The 17,450-nt window shown below is 49.4% G+C and overlaps 2 protein-coding genes and 1 long non-coding RNA gene across 4 annotated transcripts; 2 read left to right on the forward strand and 1 right to left on the reverse strand.

Moving 5' to 3' along the window:
- Window positions 1-494: 494 nt before the first annotated feature.
- On the forward strand, window positions 495-5,643 carry IL36RN (interleukin 36 receptor antagonist). 2 transcript variants are annotated; one of them, XM_067704407.1, is made up of 5 exons: window positions 495-706; window positions 1,020-1,073; window positions 2,580-2,665; window positions 3,662-3,789; window positions 3,961-5,643. In XM_067704407.1, the coding sequence occupies exons 2-5, from the start codon at window positions 1,045-1,047 to the stop codon at window positions 4,183-4,185; spliced, it is 468 nt and encodes a 155-aa protein (XP_067560508.1). In that variant the 5' UTR covers window positions 495-706; window positions 1,020-1,044; the 3' UTR covers window positions 4,186-5,643. The 2 variants fall into 2 exon arrangements, with proteins under 2 accessions (XP_067560508.1, XP_067560507.1); XM_067704406.1 differs by lacking the exon at window positions 495-706 and adding an exon at window positions 789-856.
- An 8,204-nt stretch (window positions 5,644-13,847) lies between these two features.
- Window positions 13,848-16,426, reverse strand: LOC137205961 (uncharacterized). The gene is made up of 3 exons (XR_010934384.1): window positions 16,186-16,426; window positions 15,523-15,618; window positions 13,848-14,329 (listed from the first exon to the last, which is right to left on the reverse strand). It is a non-coding gene; the product is annotated as an uncharacterized lncRNA (long non-coding RNA).
- On the forward strand, window positions 14,258-17,161 carry IL1F10 (interleukin 1 family member 10). The gene is given in 4 exon segments (XM_067704413.1): window positions 14,258-14,289; window positions 16,305-16,392; window positions 16,622-16,804; window positions 17,009-17,161. Coding segments are annotated over 4 exon segments (456 nt in total).
- The last annotated feature ends 289 nt before the right edge of the window (window positions 17,162-17,450 follow it).

Consider the following 17,450-nt stretch of genomic DNA (forward strand, 5'->3'; position numbering starts at 1 on the left):
GTAGAATGAAACACTATATGGCTATTCAGTATTCTGATATCATTGTACTGGGTATGGAAGGAGATTCTGCTATCTTGCTACATGAAAAAAGCGTGCTGGAATGAGTGCAGGTTCTGGGATGCAGTCGTGTGTAAAGCTGTGATGGTTACAGGCGTGTATGTGCAGGGGAAAAACTGTTTTCCTTGGTTTGCTGATGACGCACACACTGGAGATTAGTATCCATGTGTTTTGTTTTGTTTTGTCAATACGGATTTTCACGTTAATCTACAATGAATACGTAGACTTAACATCCCCTAAGCAGGAGAGCTCCACCTCTAGCATTTCCCGTAGTCCCGGCAAAGGCAGAAAGGAAGGAAGGAAAGAAGGAAGGAAGGAAGAGAGGGAGGGAGAAAAGAAGAAAGGAAAGAGGGAAAGGAAGGAGGGAGGGAACAAAAGAGGGAGAGAAGGAAGGAGGGGAGGGAGGAAGGAGGAAAGGGGGTTGTTCTAAAATATGCTTTCCTTGAGCTGTTCTCTGCATGATACCCCTGGGTCTGGAAGGGCCACATGTCCAGGAGCTGAGTGCTCACTAAGGGCTGCAAAGCCCCTGGAAGTTCTTCAGAATTGCTAGAAGAAGACTGTCTCTTCAGAATTGCTAGAAGAAGACTGTCTCCAGCAGCTTCCGTCCCTGAGAGAGATAATGAGCATCAGGTGTTTCTGGAAGCGTCAGGTGGTGTGAAATCACTCTGGAAACCCCCCTTCTCCGGAGGCTGAGGCAGTTTCAGGGGCCCCACCCTAGGGCGTCACTCAAAGGGCTGAGGCAACCTCGGAGGAGCGGGCAGACACCTCGGGTCCTGCCAAGAGAAAGGAGCAGTCTGAGGTGTCCTCTGGGGAGCTGGGCTTCACCTCTCCTAACCCCAGACCTAGAATCCCCTGATCCTTGGGGGCTGTTCGTATGCCGGGGCGCTCAGGGGGCTGCTTACTGGGGCCCCTGCCGGCTCAGCCTCTATCTCCACCTAAGATTTTCTGTTATCTCAAAATAGGAGTGTCAACACACAGAAGATCGAGATGGTCCTGAGTGGGGCGCTGTGCTTCCGGTGAGTATCTGAGCCTCTGCTTGGGTCATGTCCTCTGCGGGGGAGTGAATTCTGGGTAGATCTGTTGTCCAGCCTTTCCGGGGAGGGCGCTGTGATTGTCCCACAGGTGGGATGGGCAGCTGGGAAGGTGTGAACAGCAACTCCCTGCCCTTAGAGGAGTTCTTCCAGCCTCTTCAGACGGGAGCAGGCCCTCTCCTGGGGCTTCCCTGATGAGAGGGGCTTGTGGCCTCATCCCTTTTAGGGAGTTAGGAGGCCCGGCTTAGAGCCCTGCTGTTACCACCCACCGCAGTGAAGAGATGTCAATCCAACCACTACCTCCTGGCTGCCCTCTGGGACAAGACAGCAGCAGCAAAACTCTTCTATCAGTCAGCCTGTCTGTCCATTGGCATGTGCTGAGCCAGGGGCTCTACAATGAGCTGGACTTTTGCAACAGTGAATGAGAAGAATCTTGCTCTCACTGAACTCGGAGTCTAGTATAGCTTTTCCCAAGGTGCGTTCTGTGGAACCCCAGTCCTACGAGTGTCTCTATACAATGATGCTCCTCGGTCCAGGAAATGTGGGAAATATGCTTTCTAAGTCCCCTTAAAAAAGGACCATAGCACACTTCAGCATATTAGTCACTTTGAAGTAGAGATTTGTTTAATTGTGTTTAGTCAGCATTGAACCAATTTGTACACATCTGGAGGAACCCCCTTTAGAGTACAGCTTTCGCCTCACAGGATGTCAGAAAATCAACTGAGATTGTAGGTGTGAATTAAATTTGAAAAGCAAAATGAACGAATTTTAAATGTAAAGAAATCCCTCACGTGGTAGGGACTGTATGGCCAAGCGGAAGTAAAGGCGGAAGTCAGTCAAGGCGCATTTTTATCCTGAAGAGGCCTGGGCAGCATCTGTCCCATCTTCTTAGTTTAGCAATGAGGAGACTCAGGCCCAGAGAGGGTGAATAACTTGTCTGTCGTGACTCAGCAGTGATGGCGGCAGAGCCGGGATGAGAACACAGGACTCTGACTCAGTTTAGTTTCTTTTCCAACATGACACCGGGAAGAGTCTGGTTAGCGTAGAAAAGGTTGAATAGGATGGGCTTACCTGGTGGCGCAGTGGTTGAGAGTCCGCCTGCCGATGCAGGGGACACGGGTTCATGCCCCGGTCAGGGAAGATCCCACATGCCGCAGAGCGGCTGGGCCCGTGAGCCATGACCGCTGAGCCTGCGCGTCCGGAGCCTGCGCTCTGCAACGGGAGAGGCCACAACGGTGAGAGGCCCGTGTACTGCAAAAAAAAACAAAAAAAAAATACAGATTGAATAGGATGAAGGGGCAAACCCCAGACTCAGATGGGAGGCTGTGGCCTTGTCCTGGCGGTAGGCATGAGCCCCCAGGGCTGGGAGAGAAGGTTCTGGCTCAGTGGGAAGACAGGGTGACGGTGCCTGAGACTGGGGGACTCTCAGAGCCCAGGCAAGCTGGAGCACCCACCACCTGCCCTGAGTGTCATCCTGTCCTGATGCTTTAGAATGAAGGATGCGGCACTGAAGGTGCTTTATCTGCAAGATAACCAGCTTCAAGCCGGAGCGCTGCAAGCAGGGAAGGTCATTAAAGGTTGGTGGCAAATGAGGACCCTACTTCCCTAGGTTTCTAAATACTCTGAGGGGAGGGGGCCTGAAGAGGGCTTAGAAACATTGGCACAAGCCAGCAGACCCTGGGCCTGACACAGTAGACGGGGCGTCAGAAAACCAGGCTCTGAGCAAGGACAAATAAAATAGCACACCTTCCGGCATGGCGTCATGCCCCAGTCCCACCGGAAGCCTCTAAGCAAAGGTGGGATTATTTTCCAAGATAGCTGTTTTGTCATTTCCTCGCAGGTGGACTTGGGTCCAACATCCCTTTTTGTGGGAACCAGTGCTGAGGAGAGCCCTAAAGCAGGCTCTCTACACCCTCACTCCCATGTGGGAGTGGGTTTCTGCCCCTTTGCCCCTGGTCCTCTCGGTGCTCTGAGGGTCCTCAGTCACTCAGAGTGGTGGGGCCTAGAGCAGCAGGTGATGCCATCTGGCCTCGTGCTCATTCACGCAGCCCCACACAGTGTGACAGGACCTTCTCCCTAGCGTGGCACATACCTACTCGCCTAGAACAGCCTTACTGGGCGCTGGGGCCAGGCAGAGCCCTCTGTGAGGCTGAGTGTGTGTGTGTGAGATGGAGGGATTTCACGGAGAAAAGTGAGACCCTTTTCTGTTCTCAGGAATCTCACAGGGGGTGGAAAGATACCAACTAACTCTAATAGGAGGTTTATCAAGACAGGTTACAGAAAAGAGGCTGGAAGGTCGAGGGGCATTAAAAGAGGTGGTCAGTCTCCCTTTGGGCTTGGAGAAGACTTGAACTTTTGACCCTGGAGTGGGCGTGGGGTTGGGAGGTGGTACCGTGTGCTATCTGCCTTGACTTCCACTGGACCAGCTGGCAGGAGACCCCCCTTCCCTACATGACAGCTGTTATGAGGCTCCCCTTCTGTCCAGCCTGGGGACAGGAGGCCTGATACAGCCCATGATGGGGCAGAGGGAGGGAAGGGCGGCCAAGGTCCCTGCATCTGCTTCCTTCCTCTAGGTGAGGAGATCAGCGTGGTCCCCAATCGGTATCTGGATGCCAAGCTCTCTCCAGTCATCCTGGGCGTCCAGGGTGGGAGCCAGTGCCTGTCGTGTGGGATGGAGCAGGAACCGACTCTGAAACTAGAGGTGGGTCCTGTTGGGGGTGCCTCACCACGTGGCTTCACTAAGTCAAAGATGCCGATGCCACGGCTTCCTGGGCTCCTCTCCCTCCAGGGTTCTGTTAATTATGGCTCCGCCTCCCTGTGCCTTGGGGCCGGCCCCTACCCCTCAGCCACCTGCCGTGCCCTTTGATTGCAGCCAGTGAACATCATGGAGCTCTACCACAGTGCCGAGGAGGCCAAGAGATTCACCTTCTACCGGCGGGATACGGGGCTCACCTCTAGCTTCGAGGTGGCCGCCTACCCGGGCTGGTTTCTCTGCACCATGCCCGAAGTGGACCAGCCTCTCCGGGTCACTCAGCTCCCGAAGGACACCAGCTTGGACGGCCCCATCACGGACTTCTACTTCCAGCAGTGTGACTAGGGCGACATGCCCCCAGGGCTCCTGGGGCGGGCCAGCTTGGGCAGGGCCAGGAGGTGTAGGAGGAGACCCGTGGTGATGAACCCACCTCTGCTCTCAGGGCCTCCACCGTGGAGGGGCTGGGCACACGGCCACTCTTCCTCCCTGTTTCCCAGGTTGGGTAAATCCTTCTGAGATTTGGGGCTTAGTCCACAGTTTTCTTTTCTGCTGGGTGGCACTACTGATGTGAAACCTTGCAGAAAGGTAAACCCCTAAAATAAACCCCTAAGGGGTCAGGGGCAGGGGCAGGGGAGCAGTGGGAATCCTTCATGCTTTGTGGTAACGTACAGGTAACAGTCCTGTGCTCTGACCTGGATTGGTCACAGTCTTCTGAGATTCCAAGAGGTGGGATCCAGCCTCCAAGGGGTCTCCTGGGCTGGTGGAATACTGTTCCCCACAATTCATGTCCTTCTGGGAACCTCAGACTGTGATCTTTGTCAACTGAAAAAAGATGTACAACCTTAAGTTGAGAGTTATGTTTTATTTGCTGGGCATTCTGAGGGCTTCAAGCCTGGAAGACAGCCTCTCAGATAACTCTAAGGGACTGCTCCAAAGAGGCAAGCGGGAAGCCGGGATATATAGGAGTTTTTGCAACAAAGACCAGGTATGCGGAACATCAAAGATGATTGTTAATTTAAGGCAATCAGACATCTCAAGTTAAGGAATTCAGCGCTTTTCTATATATGGGAAGATGCAAGATTCTGGGCTCACTGGAATCTTTCCTTTGATAGGCACCTCAGCTATCTGGGGCCAGTATCCTGTGTTTTCTCATCCGGGGTTTCCTCAGGATGCACTGTGGTGGGTGGCTGCAGCTATGGGCATTCTGTTTCCATCCTGAGTTCCCTCAGACCTCACTGCTGGGGGAGGCTGTAATGTGATGGCTTGGTGGCTACCACATCCTCTGGTTACTGAAATGGCAGGCAATACTTTTCATTCACACCTTGTTTGGAGGTAGGGTCTTTGTAGATGCAATTAGTTAAGAGGTCATGCTGTATGAGGGTGAACCCTAAATCCAGCAGGACTTCTGTTCTTGTAAGAAGAAAGAAACCCAGAGAAGGAGGCCATGAGAAGATGGAGGCTGAGGAGAATGCCACAGGCAAGGTGTGCCAGTGATTGGGGCACCATCAGAAGCGAGGAGGCAGGTTCTTCCACAGAGCCTTCGGAGGGAGCTCGGGAGCCTTCGAATCTCCTGAACTGCGCGAGAATAAATTTCTGTGGTTTGAAGCCACCCAGTTTGTGGTAATTGGTTAGGGCAGCCCCAAGGAATGAAGACAGCAGCCAATGATCCCCATCTCTTGGTATTCACACCCCCTGTGTGCCCCCGCCCACACTGGATCAGAGTTGTCTCCATGACCAGTAGAATGCTGCAGAAGTGATGTTATGCCGCTTCTGAGATTAGGTAATAAAAGACACTGTGGCTTCTATCTTGGTCTCTGTTTCTTTCTTCACTTGCTCTGGGGGAAGCCAGGTACCATGTGTGAGCTGCCCTGTAAGGAGACCCATTGGTGAAAAATGAAGCCTCTTGACAACTGCCACACCAAGGAGCTTAGAGTCAGCTCCTCCAGCCCAGGCAAGCCTTCGGGCGATGCGGCCCTGGCTGACTGCAACCTAGTGAGAGACTCTGAAGAGAATCACCCAGCTAAACTGCTCTAGAGTCCCAACCCTCAGAAACTTGGAGAAAGTTAAGTGTTCCTGCATTAAGTTGTTAAAGTTTGGGGTCACTTGTTACACAGCAATAGATAACTACTATGCAGGGGAAGAGAAACAAATTCGTTATTTTATTATGATTGCAATTTTCTCCATGACTTTTATTTTCCCTCCCAAAATGAGCACCAACCCTTTTATTTCCACAAACATCTGATTTAAAAGCAGATCGTACCAAATTGGTTGAATATTCTCTGTTCCCACAAGGTTTAGATCTTCCCTGACTACCTTTGCACCTTCAGACATACGTGCCAGGGACTGTGACTCCAGGGTCCCTGCCTAAAGTCTGGGGAATGAGAACAGAAGCCAGAGGAGGGGCTCAAGTCGGAGCCCCAGGAGTTCCATCTGTGCCTCACCAGTCAGACCAGCCTGGCAGGTTCACCTTCTGCTGAAAGACCAGCAAGGGAGAGGCCAGGCCATAGCGTCTGCCTCTGGGGATTGCAGCGGCTCCAGCCCAGACGCAGCTCAAGTCCCTGGGCAGCAGGCAGCACAGCTGCTACCACAGGCCTCTCAGGGCTGCCGAGAACAGACCTAGCTCACGCTCTCCTTCTGCCCACAGGCCCAGCCGCAGTCTCATATTGTCACCTCCTCTGAGGAGCCTTTGCCGAGTGGAGGTCCCTGGTCATCTGCTCTGACAGGGCTTTGTGCTTCACGTTATGCTAACTCCCCCTCCTTGTAATAAATTGACTTGGGGTCTGAGGCCCCTAAAATCACCTCCGGGTCAAGGCTGTGTCAGTTTTGTTTCCGAGCACCTCGAATAATGTTTGGCAAATAAGCGGGACCCAGTAAGTGTTGAATGTGGAAACGATTCCTCCACCTTGGAATATTCTTTCTCTCTCCTCCGCCCACCTGGCAGGGAGCGGCTGAAATTTCACCTCATTCTTGAAGCTTTCTGCAGCCTGAAGTGATTGCTTCATCATTTGTAGGATTAAAGAATTCAAAAGGGCTTTAGCAGGGACGAGCTGACACAAGTAGATGAAAAGGGAGGAACAGAGACCTCCCTGGCGGTCCAGTGGATACGGCTCTGAGTTCCCAACGCAGGATCTTTTTTGGTTGCGGCATGCAGGATCTAGTTCCCTGACCAGGGATCAAGGTCCCTGACCAGGGATCAAGGTCAGGGAACTAGATCCTGTATGCCACAACCAAAACGGATCCTGCGTGCCGCAAAGAAGATGCTGCATGCTGAAACTAAGACCCAGCACAGCCAAAATAAATAAATAAATATCTTAAAAAAAATGAGGAACGATGTAAAGGGCTAAGGCCCTTTCAATTCTAGGAATTTATCTTTTTACTCGAGAAGGTTCTCGGTTTCTATTGTCTCCAATATTCCCTTGGCCCACAGATTAGAGAGTCTGGTCTTTTCAAGTGCTTATGGCTTAGCCCCCAGCCAGACTGTAAAGCTACTTAACAACAGGGACCAGGTGTTGTATGCCTTTGTCACAGGGCATTGTCAATGCTCAGTAAGCACTCATTGATTGCCTATATAATACCCTGTACTTTGACCTCTTCCGCTGAGGGGACAAGAGATCGGGAAAGGGAGTGAAGAATGACTGTTGGCTTTAGAAAACAGAAATCTGTTCCCGTCTCTGCCCATCTTTTCTCATCCGTCACTCTGCAGACATATGGGTATAGGACTGACCTCTCCCACCTCCTTGCCAAGCCTTTTATGGAACGTTGCAAATGACCTGTGAGCAAGAATTACCATAAGGCAGTTGGTCTATGTTGGGCACTATGCCCAAGTGTCTCTGCCCCTTGTGAGTAGGTGGATGAATGGATGGATGGATGAATGGATGGATAGATAGAAGGATGGATGTGTGGGTGGGTAGATGTACTGACGGATGGATGGATGGATGGGTTAATGGACTGATGGAGGGATGGGTGGATGGATGGTTGGATGGCTGGGTTGATGGACTGATGGGTGGATGGATGGACTGAATTAAGTAATATCAATCAGAGGCCTGAGTGTTTTTCACCCCTAACCCTGATCACACTGAGCCAGGTGCTCTCATAGTCCAGGGCAAAGGGCACCTGCTCAGTTCCAGGATGAATCTAAGGTCAACGTCTTCTGTCTGTAGTGGATTTCCTTAGACATTACATCTCATCAACTGGTACCAACTAATAGAACCTGTTGAAAAACAGAGACGTTCCTCTCATAATTCTGAACAGGGTCATACTCACAATGCCATCAGTCCCTGTTCTCACATCGCCTCACTGGCCACAGCCTGGCTACAGAAAAAAGTCTGTCCTTAGGCCCTTCAGAAACACTCGCTCTTGCTTCTTCCACCTCCCTATGGCTAGGATGGAGCCCCATGGGGCACCAAAGGGAAGGTGATATAAAGTCGTCTGACCCCAGCATCATTTATCTGGCTGCCAAAACCACCCAGAATAATAGCTATGAGCAGAGTCCCAGTGTCTGGCTTTTGCCAAGGCTTTATGGGTGACTCTCTCCTCTTGCAACAAACACTCATTGTTGTTCCCCACCTCCTTATTATCCATACTGTGCTGAAGACATTGTGAAATCCCTAGGCCCTTCTTCCCCATCCTGGAGACAGTTATAAAGATTGCTACAGGCTTACCCACCCTGACCAGGCAATATAAACTCAGTGCACATGCCCTGGAGAAATCAGTTGGAGGTTCCAGGCACCTGGGATCTGCAGGTCAGTGGTGGACAGGCAGTATTCTATCTTTCTCTGTTTTCTTCTCCCTCTGTCAATAGCTCTGATACGCCCCCTCTTTTTAACTCCTCCTGTCAAGCTCTCTAGTTAGCAAGGTATTCCCTACATAGATCACCATGGGATGCTAAATAAGTCTAGGATCACATAGAAGGAATTTGAGGAGAAGGTATAGGTTAAGTCAAGATTTTTAAATATTTAGGACCACTGGTTTTAGAAAGTAATTTCAGAAGAACTCATCTAGGCCAGTGGTATTCAACAATGTTTTATGAAGCTTGAGGTTCCTTAGAGATGCCCCAGTGCCTTTTTGTTTTTTGGGGTTTTTTTGCAGTGTACATTATTTTAGTTTTATTTTTAAAAAATTCAAAAAAAATTTTAAAGTAATTTTTATTGAAATATAGTTGATTTATGTTTTTGTGTTAGTTTCTGCTGTACAGCAAAGTGAGTTATACATATACATCTTTTTAGATGTATACATCCACTCTTTTATAGATTCTTTTCCCATATAGGTCATTACAGAGTATTAAGTAGAGTTCCCTGTGCTATCAGTAAGTTCTTATTATCTATTTTATATATAGTAGAGTGTTTAGTTACCAAGGGCGAAAGGGGGGAGGGATAAATTGGGAGATTGGGATTGACGTACACACCCAGTGCCTGCTTCAGTAGTCGATGCTGGCTGGGTCCTAGTGTCACCATCATTCTCTGCTTCTGCAGAAGCAGGTGTCTTTTATCCATTTAACTTTCATTAGTGTCTGTTTAAAATTTCCTCGTGAAACCTAAAATAGTTTTGAAAAATATTGACCTTGCCCAACGCCTCATTCCAATAATAAGGATTTGGAGGCCTAGGGAATAAAGGAATTTTCCAAGGTGACAAAATAAATTGGTAGCAGAGTTAGGTCTGGAACCAACCTTGCCATCCGAATCTGCGGTGAGTGTTTCTATGTCCTGCTCATGAGCACCAGTGTGTCTCAGTGGGGACAGATGGAGAGAGCTACAAGCTATGCTTTGTGGCTTCAAGAACTTGTTAACTTTTTATAAGGGAAAAAGTGTCTATACATAAAACAATAAATAACACACTGAAATTTAATGGGACTTCAGAGTACGTTTGCAATGGTAAAGTAAAGAGTCTTTAAACTCTGAGTCATGGAATCATTGATTGTTTGATCTTGAAAGAATCTTAATAACCACATCCTCTAACTCCATGATTTTATAGATGCTGAAAACTGAAGATTGGAGGGTAAGTGACATGAACTTGTATGTCTGAGCTGTTTCTCTGAGCTGATAATTAACTTGGCAGAACTAGATACTCAACCTATAGATAATAATGCCATGTCCAGTGATCTTAATGTCAAAGATTTGAATGGACAATGATGAGGTCGGGAAATGAAAGATAACTTTCACTGTCGTGGCCTCTCCCGTTGCGGAGCACAGGCTCCGGACGCGCAGGCTCAGCAGCCATGGCTCACGGGTCCAGCCACTCCGCGGCATGTGGGATCTTCCCGGACCGGGGCACGAACCCGTGTCCCCTGCATCGGCAGGCGGACTCTCAACCACTGCGCCACCAGGGAAGCCCGAAAGATAACTTTGAGTATGCCTACCGAGAAGATAAGAAAGAAGTCTCATTGCCTGGGAGGTGGTTTAGTGTCCACGGAGAAGTGAGATACACTTAAGATAAGTATATCATACAATGGAAAACCCATGTGGATTCTAGAGCTGGATGGGGATGTGATGAAAGCAGTACTTAGAATACAAGTCCAGGAACCTCACATAGGTTGGGCTGGATTGAAGGTAGAGAAACCAGGAATACAGGTGCAGTTTCAATGGTTATGAAGAAAACAAAGTTATATTTTAAAGAATTTATTTATTGGGACTTGATAAATCTGACATAGAGTCAGGAAAAGTGGGAGAAATTGTCAACAGTTCTCAGGATTTGAACCTACCTGTCTAGAGGAAGATTATGGCAGTGAGAGAAATGAAACCAGGAGGGATGAATGAGCTGGGAGGAGAAGGTGAATTTGACCTTAGATGAATTTGGTTGGGTGTGATGGCAGGATATCCAAAGGGTGGTGTCCTGTAGGCTGTTGGAGATAAAGGAGGATGTTCAGTCTGGACTTGGAAGGCATTAGAGAAAGATGATCTTGCAGCTGAGGAAATGGATGGATTGCAGCTTCATGTGATATGAAAGAGAAGAGCTTAGGACCTTGGCCGGTGACTTCCAGGTTTAGGGGTGACCCCCAAACAAAGGGAGAATCTACAATGCATCTGAGGAGAATGGAGAGGTGTGAATCAATATCAAGGGGTCCCAGGGGGACAATGGCCAAAGATCAGAGGAATCAAAAAAAAAAAAATCTTCGGATTTGGCTCCACAGAAGTTAATATTTGTCTTGGAGGGAACAGATTCCATGGAGATAGTGTGTAGGAGGATGAAGGAGAGGCTGGAACAGGTGTGATGTGCAAAAGAGCATGGGGAAGCCCAGGGCTATTAGGTGGTGGTATTTGACCCAGGATAGGTGAATTGATGAGGTCTGAGACAGCCAAGGATGGGGTCCAGAGAGGGGTATAGACCAAAGTCCAGTGAAAGGTCACTTGGGGACAATAGGGAAGGGAAAGCTTGGGGAATGGAGTTTGTGGTGCACTGGGAGGGATCATGGCAAACACTCAAAACCAGGAGCCCAGGCTCTCTGATGGACTAGAAGTCAGTTTCTCACTCCTACACGATCCTCACTTCATCACAATCTATACCAGGACCCCAGGCAGGGGTTCCTGATATGGGAGTCTGTAGGAGAGACACTGGAATTTGGGGCTGGACCAGGACAACAGGACCCCAGCGATCCAGCTGGACTCGATCAGTCCTGAATTTCTGCCAGCTCTTTGAGCTGACACGGACCAAGAGCGGGAGTCATCAGCTTGCCTATCCAGCTTTACACAGGGACCCTCCACTTTGTCTGCTCCGGCCAGCCCTTGGCGCAGCTGCTAGGCTGGCCATATTTCTGCTGCTCCAACCAAAGAAGCCCCAGTAGCCTGGCCAAGGGAGAGCACAGCATCTCAGTCACATGGGCTTGCATGGAAGCCATGCTGCTGTCGACCTATCAGGGCTGGGGGATCATCTCGTCCTTTGTTACTAAAAGTGTGGTTCAGGGACCAGCAACATTAACGTAATTTGGTTGCACGTTTGAAACACAGTCTTAGGTCCCACCCCAGACCTAGGGAATCAGAATCTGTATTTTAACAAGAGCTGCAGGTGACTTACACGTTTATTAGAGAGTGAGAAGAACTGAGCTAGTGTGTACGTTCCCAAGACCAGTTGATCACTGAGTCATTCAAGAACCTTCAGCCCAGGCAACAGTACTTCTCAAGAGTCCCCCAGGTGATTCTATGGGCAGGCACATTTTGGAAAGCCAACGACTGTAATCGAACGCTTCATTAAAAAAAAAATTAAAACTTACCATATACTACAAAGGAAATTTATTTTCATATAAGGAAAAATGTTGAAATGATAAAGTAAATAAATAAAAATCACTCATAATCTTGTCAGCCATAGATAAGTGCTGTAAAGTGTCGAACATCTTTGTTTCTATGTATGTGGGCAGATTTAAATGGAATCATAATGCACACATTATTTATAACCTGTGCTTTTCACTTAATGTATTTTGACCATTTTTATATCATAAAATGTTTTTATACATCATCTTTAATGTACACATACTTTCTTATTTACCATAAATTTTTAACCAGTCACCTATTATTGTGCAGGTAGATTATTTTCAGCTTCTTGTTATTATAAAAAATGATGCCGTGAACATCTTTATTATTAAACATTTGGGCAATTCCTTATTTTCCCATAGAATAAGGGCAACAGGTGAAATTACAGAGTACATCGAATGCTTTAAGACTCTGATTCACATCACCAACATCCATCCAGAATTTGTACTCCTGTGATCCTTTGCTCTCACCAACCCTTAAACTCTCACTGCAAAGCCAAGGATTAGGAAATGACTTGTCCAAGGTGATCAAGTGGCAGATCCAGTACTAAAAGCCACCTTGGCTAAGTCCTTCTTCTAAGATCCAGGCCATGTTGCTCAGGGATGCTGAGATGGCCGGAAGTCCTGCCATCTCATCAATCTGCTTCTCCTTACCTGCTTCCCAAAATGTCCCTCAGTGTCACTCTCTCCTGCTCTGAGCCCTGCTTCCTCATTCCTACCTTTCTCCTATTTCCTCTTCTTTTCTGCTTTCTTATCTTTTCTCTTCTCTTTCCCTTCTTCCTTGGTGAGAGAATCAGCCCTAGCCATCCTTGCTTTTACTTTTCTGGGCTATTCTCCAAGTCCTACCACCCTCATGCCCTGATTGGCTCTGGGTTTCTTTCCATGCTGGATTCTGGAATGGCCTTTCTGAAGGTGGTCATTTCAGGGAAACGCTCTAGGGACGGATAATCCAACCGGAATGAGTGGAGCCACGTGCAGCTCTGTGGTTTAGGGTCTGTACAGGAACACTGGCTTCAGTTTTTAGATCATTCCTCCTCAAAAACGCAAGTCTGTGTATCTCAAACCTGTGCTGTTTTCCATCTGGAACAGAACAGGGGAGTGTGCATGGTCTCTCACAGATCACAGTCTTGGCAAAGCGATCCAGTCCCCAGAACGACACCCTCTAACTGCAGAGAGATCCCGTCCTGGCTGCAGGTGGGAGGTTCCTCCTAGTAGCGGAGGAAGCAGGGGGAGGTGGTGACTCTAAGGCCAGGCTGGGAGTGGGACAGGATGTCAGTCAGGTTCTTCCTTAAACTGTGAGGCTAGAGCACACCCCACCCCAGTCTGAGCCCCAGGAAGGGCTCCTGGCTGAACTCTTTGGGAAACCTGTCATCCTGTTTCCCAGAACCGGCGGCACCAGTGCACAGTCAAGCTCACACCCCTGCCAGCTCGACTCGGGTGGCCCCAAATGAGGGAGACTCAGAGCTGCCTGGAGCTTGCTGGGCTGAGGAGCCCTTGGTGGGTTCTGGTAGATAAGCACCTAGTGAGAACTTTCCACCCTGTGATTGGGTAATTTGGCTCCTTGGGATGTCTGCTCCCTAGCTCCACCCCCTTCTTTCTCTGACAGCCCCCCCTTTTTTTAAATTACAGCCATTCTTTTAAAAAAAATTTCATTGAAATATAGTTGACTTACAATGTTGTGTTAGTTTCAGGTGTACAACAAAGTGATTCTTTTTTAGATTCTTTTCCATTATAGGTTATTACAAGATATTGAGTATAGTTCCCTGTCCTATACAGTAGGTCCTTGTTGGTTATCCATCTGTTTTATATATATTAGTGTGTATATCTTAATCCCAAACTCCTAATTTATGCCCCTCCTTCCCCCTTTGGTAACCGTAAGTTTGTTTTCCATGTTTGTGAGTCTATTTCTGTTTTGTAAATAAGTTCACTTTTAACATTTTTTAATATTCCACATATAAGTGATATTATATGATATTTGTCTTTCTCCGTCTGGCTTATTTCACTTAGTATAATCTCTGGGTCCATCCATGTTGCTGCAAATGGCATTATTTCATTATCTTTTATGGCTGAGTAATATTCCATCGTGTATATATGCCACATCTTCTTTATCCATTCATCCTCTGATGGCCCTTTTTTTCCTTCCCTCTCAGCAAGGACCAGTCACCCCTGATTGCAGGAATGTGCTCCCTCCCCATGGCAAAATACTACATGTAAGTCTTCCTGGAGTCTTCCTTTTCCTAATCAGGGTGTCTGGAGATGACAGAGGAAGAGGAAAGAGGGCTGAATCAGTCTCCTTCTCACCCCAGAAATCTCAAGTGCCCCATAATTAAGCTTAATCATCATCATAATCACAAGAGCTTTCTTTCCTGAACTTCTGCAAGATGCCAGTCATTCTACTGCCCTGCCTCCATCCTGAGAAATCTACAAAGGGGGCATTACTAAGCCCATTTTATAGATTTGGAAACTGAGGCTCAAATAGGTTATAAAGCACCTAATGTCACACAGCGCCAGGACTCAGACTCCAGGTTCTCTGTGCTGCTCCGGCCTCCATTCTCTAAAAGCTCAGAGATAACTTTGAATCTCAGTGACAGCATCTTTGTATGTTAGCCTCTGTGGCCTCTATTCCCAGTCTGGGCTTCCAACTCTTACCTGCATTTTATCTCACTTGACATTTGAGTCTTTACTTTTAGTTTACCACTTTATTGTCTGTGATTTTTGTTGTAGATTATCTCAAGCTCTTCGAGGAATGAGTTAAGGCATGATAAAAATAAAATAGGATTGACACCTGGGATGCATTTCCTCAGCTCCTCCATGGGCCCATCCTATCCTAGACATGGGGCGCCGGTCAGGGCCTTGGGAAGGTACAGCGTAGCTGGGAAGACAAGACACAAGTGCATGGACCACGCAGATGACAAAACAGATGTCAACTCTCTGGGGTATCTAGCCTGGGTTCTGGTCTCTGAACAGAATATTGCTGGCAGCTAAGTTATCCACAGTTCTTGGTTGTCCAGGTTGGAGGGAGAAGGCCAGCTGGCAAACCCAGGCTCTTTTCAGATCTTCGTTTTTATTGTACAGGGGAACCTGCTTTAAACACATACAGTCATTGGCTAAGGGTATTATAATTAGCTGTTACTGAGAGAGAAGAATCTCCTGGAAGTGTGGTGTTGGCCAGGAGGTTCTGCTCTTGAATATAAGGAGGGCTCCCCAGGCCTGAGAGCAGCTGACGACCATGTCTGAAACCAACCAGCCATGGGCTAATAGCGTGGGCGTGGCTTTGAGGCTGCACAGCCTCACCACGGTTCCTTCTCAGCCTCCCTGGCATGAGTTTACCCTCCCAGGCTGATCGTCAGAACCACAGGCAATCCCAGGGCCAGCTCCCTGCTGACCACCTGTATTTGGCATCCATAGCCCCGCCCCGCCCAGCCCAGCCCTTACACACTCACCGGAGCAGGGTGGCCAGGCTGGCATGCTTACCATCACATTGGACTTTTTTCCCCCCTCATTTGTGGATTTTCTTCTATAAAAAGCCTTTAAAATATCTGAAAAACAAACCACACGTTATTATATACTCAATTAATCCCTTTACTGAAGAGAATAAACATATGAAAAATTGGGTGGGCCCAGAAAATCTGGGAGAAGTCTCACCACATCCCAGAGACATCGGAACCTCGTTAGGAAATTTCTCAGGGGAGGCATGGAAAAGGGCTGGAGCGTCAGGAAAACTCTACCCTTCAGTGGGAAGACGCAGGCTCCGGTCACCACCCTGAGGGCCTGACAGGGGCCAAGCTTGGTAGAGACAGAGGTGGACTGGGAGGACTTCCTTCGCCTAAGGCTGACCTGGTCTTTGTTTTGTTTTGTTTTTTGCGTTATGCGGGCCTCTCACTGTTGTGGCCTCTCTCGTTGCGGAGCACAGGCTCCGGACGCGCAGGCTCAGTGGCCATGGCTCACGGGCGCAGCCGCTCCGCGGCACGTGGGATCTTCCTGGACTGGGGCACAAACCCGTGTCCCCTGCATCGGCAGGTGGACTCTCAACCACTGCGCCACCAGGGAAGCCCCTGACCTGGTCTGGACATGCTCTTGGGTGGAGTAGCACCCCTACTTCTCACCTGAAGAAGGAGAAGAGGCCCTAGTTCTCCATGCTGTCCTTCAGAGTGTGGGGTGGGAGGGCCGTGGGGCTCAGGGGTGCCTGAAGGGGGCGGGCCACCAGCACTGCCTCCTGTTTCAGAATTAAGGACGCAGATCAGAAGGCTCTGTGCACGAGAGACCGCCACCTCCTGGTGGGGGATCCCGCCGCAGACAACTGCCGTGCAGGAGCATCTGGGGCCTCGACGCCCTGGGACTCACCCAAGCTCCGTCTACCCCAAGCTCTCCCTTTCCTATTGAAGGGTCAGGACCCCTGTAGGAGTCCCAGCTCACCCTGCAGCGTGCATGCAGGGGTGCGGCCAGCTGTGCCCTGGCCCAGCTCCTTCCTGTTCGAGCTTGTGATCTGGGGTCCCCTCATCTCCTGGCTCTCTTTTCTCCTCCCCCCGCCCCACCCCAGAGATGATCTGCATACTCCCCAACAGAGGCCTGGGCCACACCAGTTTCCCCGTCTTCCTGGGGATCCAGGGAGGCAGTCGTTGCCTGGCATGTGTGGAGGCAGGGGAGGGGCCTTCCCTGCAGCTGGAGGTGAGAGACCGCACCCTGTTTTGGGGGCCCCTGCAGACCTGGCCTGGCCTCCAGGGCGCTCTGGCTTCTCTGTGCTCATCTGTGGGTTCTGGCCAGGTCCACACATCCCTCCTGCTGAGGTTTCCACCCTCTTTCCCTGCACCCAGCACCCAGACCCTTGCCTCCAGAACCTTCAGAGGGCAATTCCCTGGGGAAAGAGCCACCGTCTCAGGTCCCTTGTTGGCCAAGCCCCAGAAGCCTCGAGGGCTGACACGCAATCAGCAATCTTATCCAACAGCCGCCTTCAGGCTGGAGGCTGCTTCCTGACCTGACTGGTTTCTCTGTGGCTCAGCTGAGCCCCAAGAGCCGGTACGACTCACCAAGGAGAGTGAGCCCTCAGCCTGCACTGAGCTCTACTTTGAACAGAGTCAGTAGAGAGGCAGGAAGCTGGGTTCCGGCCTGGCGCCCCCAAACCAAGCTCATTCTGCTTGGGGTCTGTGGGAGGCAGAATAATAACGCCCCCCAAAGATGTCCACATCCTGGTCACAGAACCTGTGAATATGTTACCTTACACGGCAGAAGGGACTTCACAAATGTGATTAAGGCTGGTCTATCCTGTAGTATCCCAGTGGGCCCAAGGTAATCAAACACCAGTGTCCTCCTATGAGGGAGGCGGGAGGCTGAGAGTCAGAGGGAGACTGGAAGATGCTATACCGCTTACTTT

Source organism: Pseudorca crassidens, chromosome 14 (genome assembly GCF_039906515.1).
Source record: "Pseudorca crassidens isolate mPseCra1 chromosome 14, mPseCra1.hap1, whole genome shotgun sequence".
NCBI classification, from domain to species: Eukaryota; Metazoa; Chordata; class Mammalia; order Artiodactyla; family Delphinidae; genus Pseudorca; species Pseudorca crassidens.

Coding starts and splice junctions, on each gene's coding strand:
- IL36RN (XM_067704407.1), top strand. CDS start 1,045: ATGGTCCTGAGTGGGGCGCTGTGCTTCCG. Junction 1,074..2,579: donor AGTGGGGCGCTGTGCTTCCG/GTGAGTATCTGA, acceptor CTGATGCTTTAG/AATGAAGGATGCGGCACTGA. Junction 3,790..3,960: donor AACCGACTCTGAAACTAGAG/GTGGGTCCTGTT, acceptor CTTTGATTGCAG/CCAGTGAACATCATGGAGCT.